The sequence below is a fragment of the Vigna umbellata genome, chromosome 3, assembly GCF_029865625.1.
Source record: "Vigna umbellata cultivar VRB3 chromosome 3, Vumbellata_1.0, whole genome shotgun sequence".
Classification (NCBI taxonomy): domain Eukaryota; kingdom Viridiplantae; phylum Streptophyta; class Magnoliopsida; order Fabales; family Fabaceae; genus Vigna; species Vigna umbellata.
Window position 1 is genome coordinate 22,706,165 of NC_142167.1, and position 14,310 is coordinate 22,720,474.

Sequence of the window (14,310 nt, forward strand, 5' to 3'; positions counted from 1 at the left end):
AGTTATTTTTGTTTAAAAAGATAATTCTATAACTACATTCATCTCTAGTTTATCATATCAGTTATAAAATCAGTTGATAATCATTTAATAGAAATATTATTAGTTAAGTTAGGTATTATCATTATTATTATTAAAGAGGTACAGTCAATTAATTATATATGAAAAAACACTGTAATTTTTATATTGATATATATCATATCAATATATATCTCTTTCTTTCACTTGCTTTCTCCCTCTCCATTGTAAGGTTACACTGCAAAGCCATGGCGAAATTTGGTTCTCCTGCAACTCACATTGAGGACACAGTTCCTCAAGTCCCATCAGCTCTTACTATCGTTGCCATCGACAATAACTTAACCGTTCTTGAATTCATCAAGAACACATGCAACCAGGATGGTATTCGAGGTTAGATATATACTATCTTTTTTTCGTACTTATTTCTTGAGAGAAAGATTTATTCTTTTCTCATCTTGACGCTGGTTTTAATGTTGTGTGCAGTTCTGGCGTGCTCTGAATCTCAAAGTGCCGTGAATGCCTTACGAAAAAGAAAACAGCGTATTGATTTGATACTCGTAGAAGTTGATATGCCAATCATGAACGGCTACGAATTTCTCGAATTTATCAAGAAAGAACAAGTTAATGTTCCTCTCATAAGTAAGCGACCAATCCTATATGTTTTACTCAAGTTTTCAAGTTTTTGACTTTGTTTTACTGATAAAGAATAATTTGCAGTGATGTCTTCGGATAATAGCAGGGCTTCGGTAATGAAGGCGATGGAACATGGAGCTTATGATTATTGGGTTAAACCTTTGCAGGAGTTTAATTTCACGATCATGCGGGCACGTGTATTTCAGAAGAAGTGCATGATTGCAGATAAGCTGCAAAAGGATAGTGGTTGCTTAAAAGATGATGATAAAAGAAGAGGAAGAAGTGATAATTCTGAACCGGCTTCATGTATGGTTCATAGGAGCAATAGCAACTTTGAAGAAGCCGATGTTGTTGATGAATCATGTAATCCACCTCCCACCAAGAAGCCTCGTGTTGTATGGGATCAAAAACTGAATGCTTCGTTTATCAGTGCTGTCCAAATAATTGGAATTGAAAGTATGATTGATGTGTTATTTTTCTCTATCGATCATCAATATTTGTATCTCTTTGTTGGTAGTTTTAATTTTTCTTGATTAATTTGTTTTAGAGGCTACGCCAAAGAAAATTCTTGAAGTCATGAATGACCCTCGTTTGGAAATAACACATATTGCCAGTCATTTGCAGGTTAGTTTCTATGTTCATCTTATTTTCTTTCTATATATATCTCATCATGATGTTAGTCATAGTGGCTGAATGTGAACTGAAATTTCTGATGGGCAGAAATACAGAAAATATTTAAAACAGCAGCAACAGAAACAGGAACAGCAACAGCAACAGAAAGACATGTCTCTCGTTTCAGGGGGACAAATAGAGCGACAACAATCGAAACAGAAGGACATGTCATTGCCAAGGACGTCTGCATTGCAAACTTGTTCTGCTACTGCAATGACAAATTTTCATCCTGGTTTTACTGGTAACATGGAAGAGGAAGCTTTGGCATATGGTCATCCTTTAGCAGCCTTTCCTAACGTTGTCATTCCCGAGAATTTTTCAGAAGAACAGTCAAATCTAAATAGACAACTGCCTAACAATTTTAATGCAGAGCAAGTTTTGGCACATGATCATCCTTCAGCAACCTTTCCTAACATTGCCAGTAACCTGATATCTCAACCGGGAACTCTAGATGATGCTTCTGTATATGGATTACTTACTCCATCTGATACACCGCTATTTGTCAATCCCACTATTCTACAGATAGATACTACGCAGCAGCCGATGAATCATAATCAAATATATCCAATGAACTTTCAGCCATCTTTCACGATGATTTCTGGAAATCCAGCTTTTGCCTCCCAGAATTACAACTTTGGCATGAACATGGGTCATGGTTCTCAATCTATACAAGATGGAAATAGCATAGGTGAAGGAATTGTTGATCAATATAGCACTATAGATTCCATTTATCGTCCAGAGTTTCAAAATGCAGGTTTGCCAAGTGGTGCTGTCAGACGTTTTGCTGCAAGTGATTATAGGAGCCAAAATCCCTATATTGATGGTAACTTGTATCAGCAATGAATCACCACAGGATATGTTGGAGGAAAATGTGTAACTCTTACAACAATTTTTCACTTATGTGTTGTGCATGATATAGAAGTGTTTTTGTAGGTTTTTTTTACCAACCTGGGACAACAATTTGGTAAAATAATCTTTATTTTTGTGGAGAATATATAGGGTTTGGTGGCATAGTTTGTAAAAGTATATTACTAAGTTTGATTACTCAAATGATAGATTCTAATCAAATTTATCTATACCGTTGGATGTTTAGTTTATATTATTTTTCCCATTTGGTTGTATAAATATAATTAAGAATGCACGTCTTGTCTTGTGTTTAGTGTATACTTTGTTTCTCTTTTTACCCCAACCATAATATTAATAGAAAGTTTTTTATTTATACATGTATATGTTGGTTAATTAATCATAAATAAATTTATTTTATATATACATATGTATGACTATATATATATATATATATATATATATATATATATATATATATATATTATATTTACAAGTAATTATATTAAGTATAACAGAAATAATGAAAGGTTCTTTTGATATTTACATGTTTTATTAGATTTAGTTTCCTCCAATTTTAGAGTAATATTTGAAAAATCGTACTTCTATAACTTATTAATTTGATAGTATGTAATGGTATAATTTGCAAACATGAAAAGCTATCATTAATTTATTTTTCTGTGTTTTAATAAATGTAGTTATCCATATATATATATATATATATATATATATATATATATATATATACACGTTGCTAATTTAAATGTTCTGATGCTATGTATATCATAATAATATATTGGTTTTGATATTTTTATTTGGATTAGTCTTTATATTTGTTTTTGAGGAATTCTATAAAACAAAGTTATTCTCTGAATTCTATTAATAAATACATTCAATGTATTAATATAAATCATATGTATATTTGTTAAGCCAAACATAAAGAAAATTAAATTTAGGGACTCAAAAGTTGAGTTAGATATATAGAACTAGTCACTAATGTATACGGTTTAATTTTAATAGGATAGAAAATAAGAAATATAAGATTTACTTAGTGGTAAAGTTGAAAAGGAGAGTGGAATAAAATTACATTATTATAAAAATATTTATTTATGGTAGTTTTATTTAAATTATTAATGATTAATTGTCATATGTATTTATTAAAAAAACTTAATATGTAATTAATATATATTTAATTACTTTAATCACTACCCGAGTTTAAACAAGGAGTTTTATTAAATAAAAAACTTTAACTGAAAAGATTTGATGGTTTATATCGATAAAAAGGATATGCATTCTTGATAATAAAAGGATTAATCTATAGAAATTTTTTATAAGTAAAAAAAAAAATATATATATATATATATATAATTGTAGCTAGATATAGTAAAAAAGCTAAATTTAAATATATAGTTATTGAAGTTTGTCACTCAAACTACTTTTCTAAGTAAAAGTATGCATGCATTTCATTCAATTATATTAATTTAAAAATAGTTAAAATATAATTGATCTGAATTTCATCATGGGCAAGTGTATAAAATCTTTATAGTCATTGGAGTCTTTTTTACACAAAGCATGCAGATGCAAAATTTCATTATTGATCACGGAATCTCTTTGAATTTGTATGCCTACGTTAATATCATTATACATTGATGAACAAAGAAATTCAATATATAACTTTTGAACGTTGATTTCTCATTTCTATTTCTCGAAATGTCGATTAAACTTTGTTTACTGTTTTATTTTGGTCAAATACTCGTCACATTTTTTTTAATATAGAAAGTGACATTACATATTGGTGACTTTGATTATTCTGTGATTAGGGGTAGTTATATACTCTGCCACCAACCCATTAATACTATTCAATAGCCATGACAAACTCGTATTATAATTATTAATTAAGTCAACTCTTAAAGATATAAATTATTTCTTGTTATCTTCATCTTACAAATAATTTACAATATTATAGTTAAAGATATAATATAGTTAAAACCATCAGCAAACCGAAATGCAAGTTCTCATATAACTAACAGTCACAATCAAAATTTGGTTGAATAACACTTAGAAAAAAAAATCTCATTCAACTTTCCTTTTGCGTGTCGGTGTGAATGTGCTAAATTACCTTCAAAAGGTATAACAACAACTTGACCAACACATGACAACATTATTCTTTCTCATATTAAACTTCTTATAATAACACTTTTTTTCTTATCTTCAACTAATTTTAGTAATCAAAATACCATCATGTTCCCATTTGCAATCAACTATACTTATCTATGGCCTTTGGAATCCATGGGAATCAGATTCAAAATAAGTGAAGACAGCTACGTAAAAAGTTTTCACTAAAAAAACAGACGACAAACTGCTTTCAGTTTTCCGACATTACAACATGATCAACCGTAAGTCTTATGTTTGCCTTGCAAAGGCAATTCCAGCTACGTTGGTGCTTTTGCTGGCTATGTCTGAAGGTATTTCAGGACTAACACAAGCTGAAGCTCTTCTTAGGTGGAAACAAAGTCTACCTGATCAACCCATTCTGGAGTCGTGGGTGATCAACTCCACTGCAACAACTCAAACTCCATGTTCATGGCGAGGTATCACGTGTGATTCCCAAGGCACTGTCACTGTCATAAACTTGGCTTATACTGGACTTGCAGGTACCCTTCAAAATCTCAACTTGTCTGTTTTTCCCAGCCTTCTTCGTCTTGATCTCAAAGTAAACAATCTCACTGGCACCATACCACAAAACATTGGGGTGCTCTCAAACCTCCAGTTTCTTGACCTTTCCACCAACTATTTCAATGGCACTCTGCCTCTTTCCATTGCCAATCTGACTCAAGTTTTTGAGCTTGATGTGTCGAGAAATGATGTATCAGGGGTATTAGACCCTTCCCTGTTTCCCGATGGATCAAACAGCCCCAAAAGTGGCCTCATTGGTATCAGGAACCTCCTCTTTCAGGACACCCTGCTGGGTGGCAGAATCCCAGATGAAATAGGGAACATTAGAAACCTGACTCTTCTAGCTCTTGATGGAAACAGCTTCGATGGCCCTATTCCGCCTTCTCTTGGCAACTGCACGCATTTAAGCATTCTCAGAATGCCTCAAAACCAACTCTCAGGGCCAATACCTCCCAGTATCGGTAAATTAACCAATCTAACCGATGTTCGCTTTTTCTCCAACAACTTAAATGGTACTGTTCCCCCAGAATTAGGAAACTTGTCTTCCTTGATTGTGCTGCATCTTGCTGAGAACAACTTGGTTGGTGAGTTACCACCAGAAGTGTGCAAAAGTGGGAAACTTGTAAATTTTAGTGCAGCCTTTAATAGTTTCACTGGCCCTATTCCAAGAAGCCTTAGAGACTGTCCATCCTTGTACAGGGTTCGACTTGAATACAACCGGCTGACAGGTTTTGCGGATCAGGATTTTGGAGTGTATCCCAACCTCACTTACATGGACTTCAGTCATAACAGGGTGGAAGGTGACCTCACTGCAAATTGGGGTGCCTGCAAAAACTTGCAATATCTCAGCGTGGCTGGGAATGGAATAAGTGGCAACATTCCAAGTGAGATTTTTCAGTTGGACCAACTACAAGAGCTTGACCTATCCTCCAACCAAATATCAGGAGAGATTCCTGCACAGATTGGAAATTCCTCCAACTTGTTTCAATTAAATTTGAGTGGAAACAAACTTTCTGGCATGGTACCAGTAGAAATTGGAAAGCTTTCCAATTTGCGATCCTTAGACCTCTCTATGAACATGCTACTGGGACCAATCCCCAATCAGATAGGGGACATCTCAAACTTGCAGAATTTAAATCTTAGCAACAATAACTTTAATGGCTCAATCCCCTACCAAGTTGGAAATCTTGCATCTTTACAAGATTTTTTGGACTTGAGTTTCAATGCACTTTCAGGAGGAATTCCTTCTGATCTTTGGAAGCTTTCAAATTTGGTAAGCTTGAATATCTCTCACAACAATCTGACAGGTTCAATCCCTGACTCCCTCAGTAAAATGGTCAGTTTGTCAGCCATCAACCTCTCCAACAACAATTTGGAGGGTCCAGTTCCCGAAGGTGGTGTGTTCAACTCTTCTCATTCCGTGGATTTGAGCAACAACGAAAATTTATGTGGAAATGTTCAAGGTTTGAAACCTTGTAATGTCTCTCTCACTAAACCTGATGGTGGTGGATCAAGTAACAAAAAGGTTGTGATCGCAATAGTTGCATCCTTGGGAGGTGCTCTTATTATTTCTTTGGTGTGTGTTGGGATTGTTTTCTTTTGCTGCAAGAGAAATTCTAGAGTAAGAAGACAAAAGAGTTCAATAAAAAAACTGAATCCATTTTCCATTTGGTACTTCAACGGCAGAGTTGTGTACGGAGACATAATCGAAGCCACCAAGAACTTTGACAACCACTATTGCATTGGGGAAGGAGCATTGGGAAAAGTTTATAAAGCAGAGATGAAAGGTCAAGTATATGCGGTGAAAAAGTTGAAGTGTGATGCAGAAAACTTAGACATTGACAGTATAAAAACCTTTCAGCATGAGGTAGAAGCGATGTCAGAAACACGCCACCGAAACATAATCAAGCTTTATGGATTTTGCTCTGAAGGGATGCACACATTTTTAATCTATGAGTACATGAACAGAGGGAACTTATCAGACATGCTGAAAGATGAGAAGGAAGCATTAGAACTAGATTGGCCTAAGAGGGTTGACATTGTGAAAGGTGTGGCAAGCGCTTTGTCCTATATGCATCACGATTGTTCTCCCCCTTTAATTCACAGAGACATATCAAGCAACAACATTTTACTCTCCTACGATCTTTCAGCTCATGTCTCAGATTTTGGAACTGCAAGGTTTCTGAAGCAGGATTCACCTATTTGGACATCATTTGCCGGAACATATGGTTATGCTGCTCCAGGTGAACTTGTCTTACTCTTATTTATCTTTGAAATGTATGCTAGTTTGAAATTCAACTTTTTTGTTCTTTTTGGAAACTGACTAATATTCACTGTGCTGCAGAGCTTGCATACACAATGGCAGTGACTGAGAAATGTGATGTGTTCAGCTTTGGAGTTTTGGCTTTGGAGATTCTCACGGGAAAGCACCCTGGTGACCTTGTTTCCTACATACAAAGTACCAGTCAACAGAAAATAGACTTCAAAGAGATTTTAGACCCTCGTCTCTCGAGTCCTTCCAAGAACAATATTTTGAAGGAATTGGCATTGATTGCAAACCTTGCTCTTGCATGTTTACAAACCAATCCTCAATCTCGACCAACTATGCGATACATAGCTCAACTTCTTGAAATGGATACTGCTGATCTGAGATAGCTCACAATTTATGTTTTCTTTTTCTTTCTTTTCTGTCATAGCAGTAAACAACTTTCTGGCACGCATGTGTTTGTATTTGTATATGTAAATGTAGAAACACTTATCTTCTAATCACAGTGATTGTTTTTCCCTTTTCTGAATAGCAATTTATTGAATGAAATGGTTAGAATATTCACTCTGCATTGCTTGTAGGTGGCAAGGGGGACAAAAATAGCTGTTCATGGTGATTTTTTCTATTTCCATTGATTTGGAAACTGCACACGCAAGCTTACTAATTATTTTAGTAATAATTGCTTGATTTTTATCAACTATAAGACCTTTCTGACATTGTTTGTGAAAGAATTATAAATCTTCTATATCTGATAACACTTTAAAGTAAAACTCGTTAAATTATGACCAGGAAATCGGTTTGCACTTTCTATGTTCTTCTCTTCATTTCTAGAACCTGATGAATCTGAAATAGGATAATATAAGTTAGGAAAAACCATGATTTAATAATATTTTCATATAAATTAAAAAGTAATCATGCTGACATATAACTCATATTCTCTTATAACTTTTACAGGAACTTCTCTCACAGAAGTAATATTTTTCAAGTATTAGGACAGAAAACTGCTTCTTTATCTAGCAAAGCAAAACAAGAGATTGCATATTCAAGGATTGAGAAGTGTGTCATAGATAAAAAGCATGAATTAGAATCTGTTATATAACATCAAATGGTGTTAATCAAGACAGATCCTGATAATAAGGCTGGAATTTGACCTTTTCAAAAAGGAAGAACTGGTCCTGTGTATTCAATATTCTTTTTCTTTTTCGTGCCAGACTTGCTTTCATATATACTTTATGGCATGATTAAACAAAGATTAATCAAGAATGGTTATTTTAGTTGACAACAGTGTGATTCTCTCGTTTATGCCGTGCATTGACTCAGCTAACGCGTAAACATCCAAGAATAACGCGCATAAATTTCCTTACCAATGATCTTTTTTATAGAAGAAATTTGTAAAACTGCATAAACTAGTGGTAACAAAGTCAAGCAAATAATTAAATAAAATGCTTGAACAGGAAGCATAAATTTGGATTGATATATAAAGCTGACATGCTCTTGATGAGTGCATAACAACCACATTAATGGCGTCTAAGACTAAGAGAAGCACCTCGCTTACATGGCTGCTGCTTCTCTTTATTTCTTTGTTGTTCAGTTTTTCTGCTAAAGCAATTGCTGCAAGGAACCTTGCTGCTAATTATGCAGGTAAGTCAACTACTTCTCTGATAGATTTACCTTTAAATTATAATTACAATTAGTCATATATATAGATATAGATATAGATATAGATAGGTTTATATATATATATATATATATATATATATATATGATGTATGTAATTTTGTAGGTTCAGATGATGAAAGGAGTGTCAGTAGGAGAGGTCTTGGAAGTTCTCCATGTAAGAGGGGAAGACAAACTTCTGAAGTGGCTGAAGGTGAAAGGAGACAGGGAGTTGATAGAAAGCCATATGATAATCCACGTTGCCACAATTATCTGTGATTTATTTGCAGGGGTTCTTTTATGTGTTGCAAATCAAAATAAAACATCACATGTAACTGTGATTTCTGCTACATGCTTTAAAACTATGTTGTAATGTGAACAATCTGTTAAAGTTTTACTAGTGAATGTATTTATTTGGTATTTAAAATGTTATTTCATGATTTTCACATTTTATTTACTTTGGTGCTGGAAAGTATATATATATATATATATATATATATATATATATATATATATATATATATAATTGTACAAACAAATAAATCAAATATTTAAAGTATTAAAGAATTATCAAATAATATTATAAAGTTGCACCACTCACTTTGACTAATTCCCAATATGGAATCTAGTAACATTTTCAGAGAAATAGAGGGTTTGCACTATTTTTTTGGGGCTATTTTACATTTAATTTAATTATTGTATATGTTATTGCTACGATTTCTTAGTTTTTAATAATGATTAATATCTGTTGAGAAAAGCCCAATAATATATTTGACATACTACAGTTGTATTTGATCCACTCATTAAAGAATATCTTTTATGTATTTTTCCGATATTAAACTCAACCTTAAAAATATATATAGCACTATAAAAAAAAATCCAATGATAAACATATATTATTGAGTCACTAAAATTAATACATTTAACGGAAATACAAATTTAACGTGAAAGCATATCAAGATATCAATATATATAAATTACAAAGGTAAACAAGATACACAATAAGTTTTTAAATTAAGTATGTTTAAGACAAGTTCGTATACATTTTTTTAAAATCAAACTTTTATCTATCTGTCTATCTCTATATATTATATTTTTTTTTATTGTAAGATAAATTTTACATGATTTATTTGTTTATTTAATATTTTTTTTCTATTTCCTTTTACAGTTCGTACAAGCATCCATTCAAGTATCTTACAAATTTTCACTTATTTTTCTCTATGTACTTTTCATCCCTTTATATATTATATCTATCATTTTCTTTTTCTATTTTCTCTTTCGTCTATCTCTCTCTGTTTTCTATCCCAATTCACTCCAAAATGAGGTTAAATTTTGTACTTTGGTATAATTAGTATTAAAATTCTTTCATGCATATATTTTTTGGGGTACAATATCATTTATATATTTTTATTGATTTGTTTTTAAAATAGAGATTAAAGGATAAAATAATATTAAAAATTGGTAAAATGTGTAAATAATAATTAAGAAAACTGATGAATGATGTAAAGGTGAGAAGTCAGTGACATCACGACGGTAGATATGCATGCACATGCAGCGTTGGTGGAAATCAGCTTTGGCGGCATCACTCTCTCTTCGAATCCTTGTTGAAGACGAAGATTTAAGTGAAGAAGGAGCTTCCACTGAGTAGTCAATTTTAGCTGGAATCATTAAACCATTCTCATATAAACCACAAAACGCGTTCATAGATTGTCAACTATGCTACCAAGGTCGTCGAGGCTCCCACATGCTGGAAGGAACAGACAAAATCCATAAATGTCTTCATGAAACAAACCAAAATCATGCATCCACACTTTGAAAGAGATAACAAAGGAAAAACAAAGGTAAACGATAGTGATGTGTATAACATGATCAACGTTAATGGCTATTTATATGGTAGGAGTGATCAAATGTAATTATTCCAAAACAAGTAAGGAGTTTCTGATCAACGTTACAATGAATAACAATACGTGTTATGCCATAACAATCCCAGCTATGGTGGTGCTTTTGCTGGCTATGTCTAAAGGTATTTCAGGACTAACACAAGCCGATGCTCTTCTTAGGTGGAAACAAAGTCTACCTGATCAATCCATTTTGGAGTCGTGGGTGATCAACTACACTGCAACAACTCAAACTCCATGTTCATGGCGAGGTATCACGTGTGATTCCCAAGGCACTGTCACTGTCATAAACTTGGCTTATACTGGACTTGCAGGTACCCTTCAAAATCTCAACTTGTCTGTTTTTCCGAACCTTCTTCGTCTTGATCTCAAAGTAAACAATCTCACTGGCACCATACCACAAAACATTGGGGTGCTCTCAAACCTCCAGTTTCTTGACCTTTCCACCAACTATCTCAATGGCACTCTGCCTCTTTCCATTGCCAATCTGACTCAAGTTTTTGAGCTTGATGTGTCGAGAAATGATGTATCAGGGGTATTAGACCCTTCCCTGTTTCCTGATGGATCAAACAGCCCCAAAAGTGGCCTCATTGGTATCAAGAACCTCCTCTTTCAGGACACCCTGCTGGGTGGCAGAATCCCAGATGAAATAGGGAACATTAGAAACTTGACTCTTATAGCTCTTGATGGAAACAGCTTCGATGGCCCTATTCCCCCTTCTCTTGGCAACTGCACGCATTTAAGCATTCTCAGAATGCCTCAAAACCAACTCTCAGGGCCAATACCTCCCAGTATCGGTAAATTAACCAATCTAACCGATGTGCGCTTGTTCGCCAACAACTTAAATGGTACTGTTCCCCCAGAATTTGGAAACTTGTCTTCCTTGATTGTGCTGCATCTTGCTGAGAACAACTTGGTTGGTGAATTACCACCAGAAGTGTGCAAAAGTGGGAAACTCGTAAATTTTAGTGCAGCCTTTAATAGTTTCACTGGCCCTATTCCAAGAAGCCTTAGAAACTGTCCATCCTTGTACAGGGTTCGACTTGAATACAACCGGCTGACAGGTTTTGCGGATCAGGATTTTGGAGTGTATCCCAACCTCACTTACATGGACTTCAGCTATAACAAGGTGGAAGGTGGTATTTCTGCAAATTGGGGTGCCTGCAAAAGCTTGCAATTTCTCAACATGGCTGGAAATAGAGTAAGTGGTTACATTCCAGGTGAGATTTTTCAGTTGGACCAACTACAAGAGCTCGACCTATCCTCCAACCAATTGTTAGCACAGATTCCACCACAGATAGGAAATTCCTCCAACTTGTACAACTTAAATTTAAGTCACAACAATCTCTCTGGTGTGTTACCAGCAGAAATTGGAAAACTTTCCAGTTTGCGGTCCTTAGATCTGTCCATGAACGTGCTGTTCGGATCAATCCCAAAGCAGATAGGTGACCTCTCAAACTTGCAAAATTTAAATCTAAGCTACAACAAATTCAATGGCACAATCCCCTACCAAATTGGAAACCTTGCAGATTTACAATATTTTTTGGATTTGAGTTACAATTCTCTTTCAGGAGATATTCCCGGTGATATTGGCAGGCTTTCAAATTTGATAAGCTTGAATATCTCTCACAACGATATTTCAGGTTCCATCCCTCACTCTCTCAGTGAAGTGCTGAGTTTGTCAGAAATCAACCTCTCCAACAATAATTTGGAGGGTCGAGTTCCCGAAGGTGGCATATTCAACTCTTCTTATTCCCTGGATTTGAGCAACAACAAAGATCTTTGTGGGCATATTCGAGGTTTGCGTCCTTGTAGTGTCTCTGTCTCCAAACCTGACGGTGGATCAAGTAAAAGAAACAAGGCTGTGATCACCATTGCAGCTTCCCTTGGAGGTGCTCTTTTGATTTCTCTGGTGTTAGTTGGGATTTTCTGCTTTAGCTACAAGAGAAAATCAAGAGCTCCAAGGCAAAGAAATTCGTTCGGTAGACTGAATCCATTTTCAATCTGGTACTTCAATGGGAGAGTTGTGTATAGAGACATAATTGAAGCTACCGAGAACTTTGATAGCCGATATTGCATTGGGGAAGGAGCACTGGGAAAAGTTTATAAAGCGGAGATGGCAGGAGGTGAAGTATTTGCTGTAAAAAAGTTGAAGTGTGATTCAGAGAACTTAGACTTTGAGAGAATAAAATCCTTTGAGAATGAGGTAAAAGCCATGACAGAAACACGCCACAGAAACATCGTGAAGCTTTATGGATTTTGCTCTCAAGGGGTGCACACCTTTCTAATTTATGAGTACATGGACAGTGGAAACTTATATGACATGCTTAGAGATGAAAAGGGAGCAATGAAACTGAATTGGCACAAAAGGGTTGAAATTATCAGAAATGTAGCAAGCGCTTTGTCTTACATGCACCATGATTGCGCTTCACCTTTAATTCACAGAGACATATCCAGCAAGAACGTTTTGCTGTCCCTCGATCTTTCAGCTCATGTCTCAGATTTTGGAACTGCCAGGTTTCTGAAACCGGATTCTCCCATTTGGACATCATTTGCCGGCACATATGGTTATGCTGCTCCAGGTGAATGACTCAAACTCATTGTCTTATAGTTTTGTTTGAAGTTGTCAGTTTTTGAACTCAAATCTCATTAATACTGTATTTTCTCGTTATATCCATCACTTGTTCACAAAATTGAGTAATCTTGACTGTGGTGCAGAGCTAGCTTACACAATGGCAGTGAGTGAGAAATGTGATGTGTTCAGCTTTGGCGTTTTGGCTTTGGAGATTCTTACGGGAAAGCACCCTGGTGATATTGTTTCCCACATGCAAAGTTGTAGTGAACAGAAAGTAAACATGAAAGAGATTTTAGACCCTCGTCTCTTGCCTCCTTCCAAGAAGCATTTGAAGCAAGTTGATTTGATTGCTAACATAGCTCTTTCATGTTTAAAGACAAACCCTCAATCTAGACCAAGTATGCGAAGCATAGATCAGCTGCTTGAAATGGAGACTGCAAACTTATAATAAGTTTTTTTTTTTTCTTTCTATGGAGATTTAAGAGACAACTTGTTATAAATTAGAGTGGTTTTATATGTGAGTTGTGCTTTGAATAATTCGTGGCTTATATAAGGTAAAGTTTTAGCTTGTTTAACGAATCTGAGAAGATGCATAGAAAGTGTGGATTAAAGTATAGTTTGGTTTGTGAGTTTTAGACTTACATGTTTATTCAGATACAAGTAGACGTAGATTGTTGATTATCGGCAAATAGGCAAACTGATCTCAAAGTCAAATAAGTTTGAAGAAATTTAAACTTCTCATCTCAATGTTGCATTCTCAAGGGAAAAAAAGAAATATCAAAGTGAAAAAGTCAAAATCTAACCAAAAACTTGTTCATATTGTAGTGAAGAATGGATTGCGAAATTTCTTAAATTAAATTTAAAATAAAACTTATATCTTACATTAATCGTTATATTTCCTTAACTAATTATACAATAAATGAAAAGATAAAAACATGAAAAATCTAATCATATCTAATAGCATGTTATATCATTTCTTACTCAACTTTAGACTAATCTCTAATTTAAACTAAAAATCAAATTTAATAGAAATTCATTCTAATTTGACTTATACGTAATCCCTAAATATGTAAGGT

General features: G+C 34.3%; 3 protein-coding genes across 3 annotated transcripts; all 3 read left to right on the forward strand.

Annotated features, from left to right (window-relative positions):
• Positions 1–4,362: 4,362 nt before the first annotated feature.
• Positions 4,363–7,630, forward strand: LOC124828054 (uncharacterized). Its single transcript, XM_088108680.1, has 2 exons — positions 4,363–7,082; positions 7,184–7,630. Exons 1-2 carry the CDS (start codon positions 4,550–4,552, stop codon positions 7,492–7,494), a joined length of 2,844 nt encoding a protein of 947 aa, XP_087964806.1. The 5' UTR covers positions 4,363–4,549; the 3' UTR covers positions 7,495–7,630.
• Positions 7,631–8,587: 957 nt separating this feature from the next.
• Positions 8,588–9,193, forward strand: LOC148201965 (uncharacterized). Its single transcript, XM_088108295.1, has 2 exons — positions 8,588–8,746; positions 8,889–9,193. Exons 1-2 carry the CDS (start codon positions 8,626–8,628, stop codon positions 9,038–9,040), a joined length of 273 nt encoding a protein of 90 aa, XP_087964421.1. The 5' UTR covers positions 8,588–8,625; the 3' UTR covers positions 9,041–9,193.
• Positions 9,194–10,707: 1,514 nt separating this feature from the next.
• LOC148201966 (uncharacterized) lies at positions 10,708–13,968 on the forward strand. Its single transcript, XM_088108816.1, has 2 exons — positions 10,708–13,241; positions 13,378–13,968. The coding sequence occupies exons 1-2, from the start codon at positions 10,715–10,717 to the stop codon at positions 13,680–13,682; spliced, it is 2,832 nt and encodes a 943-aa protein (XP_087964942.1). The 5' UTR covers positions 10,708–10,714; the 3' UTR covers positions 13,683–13,968.
• Positions 13,969–14,310: the final 342 nt, after the last annotated feature.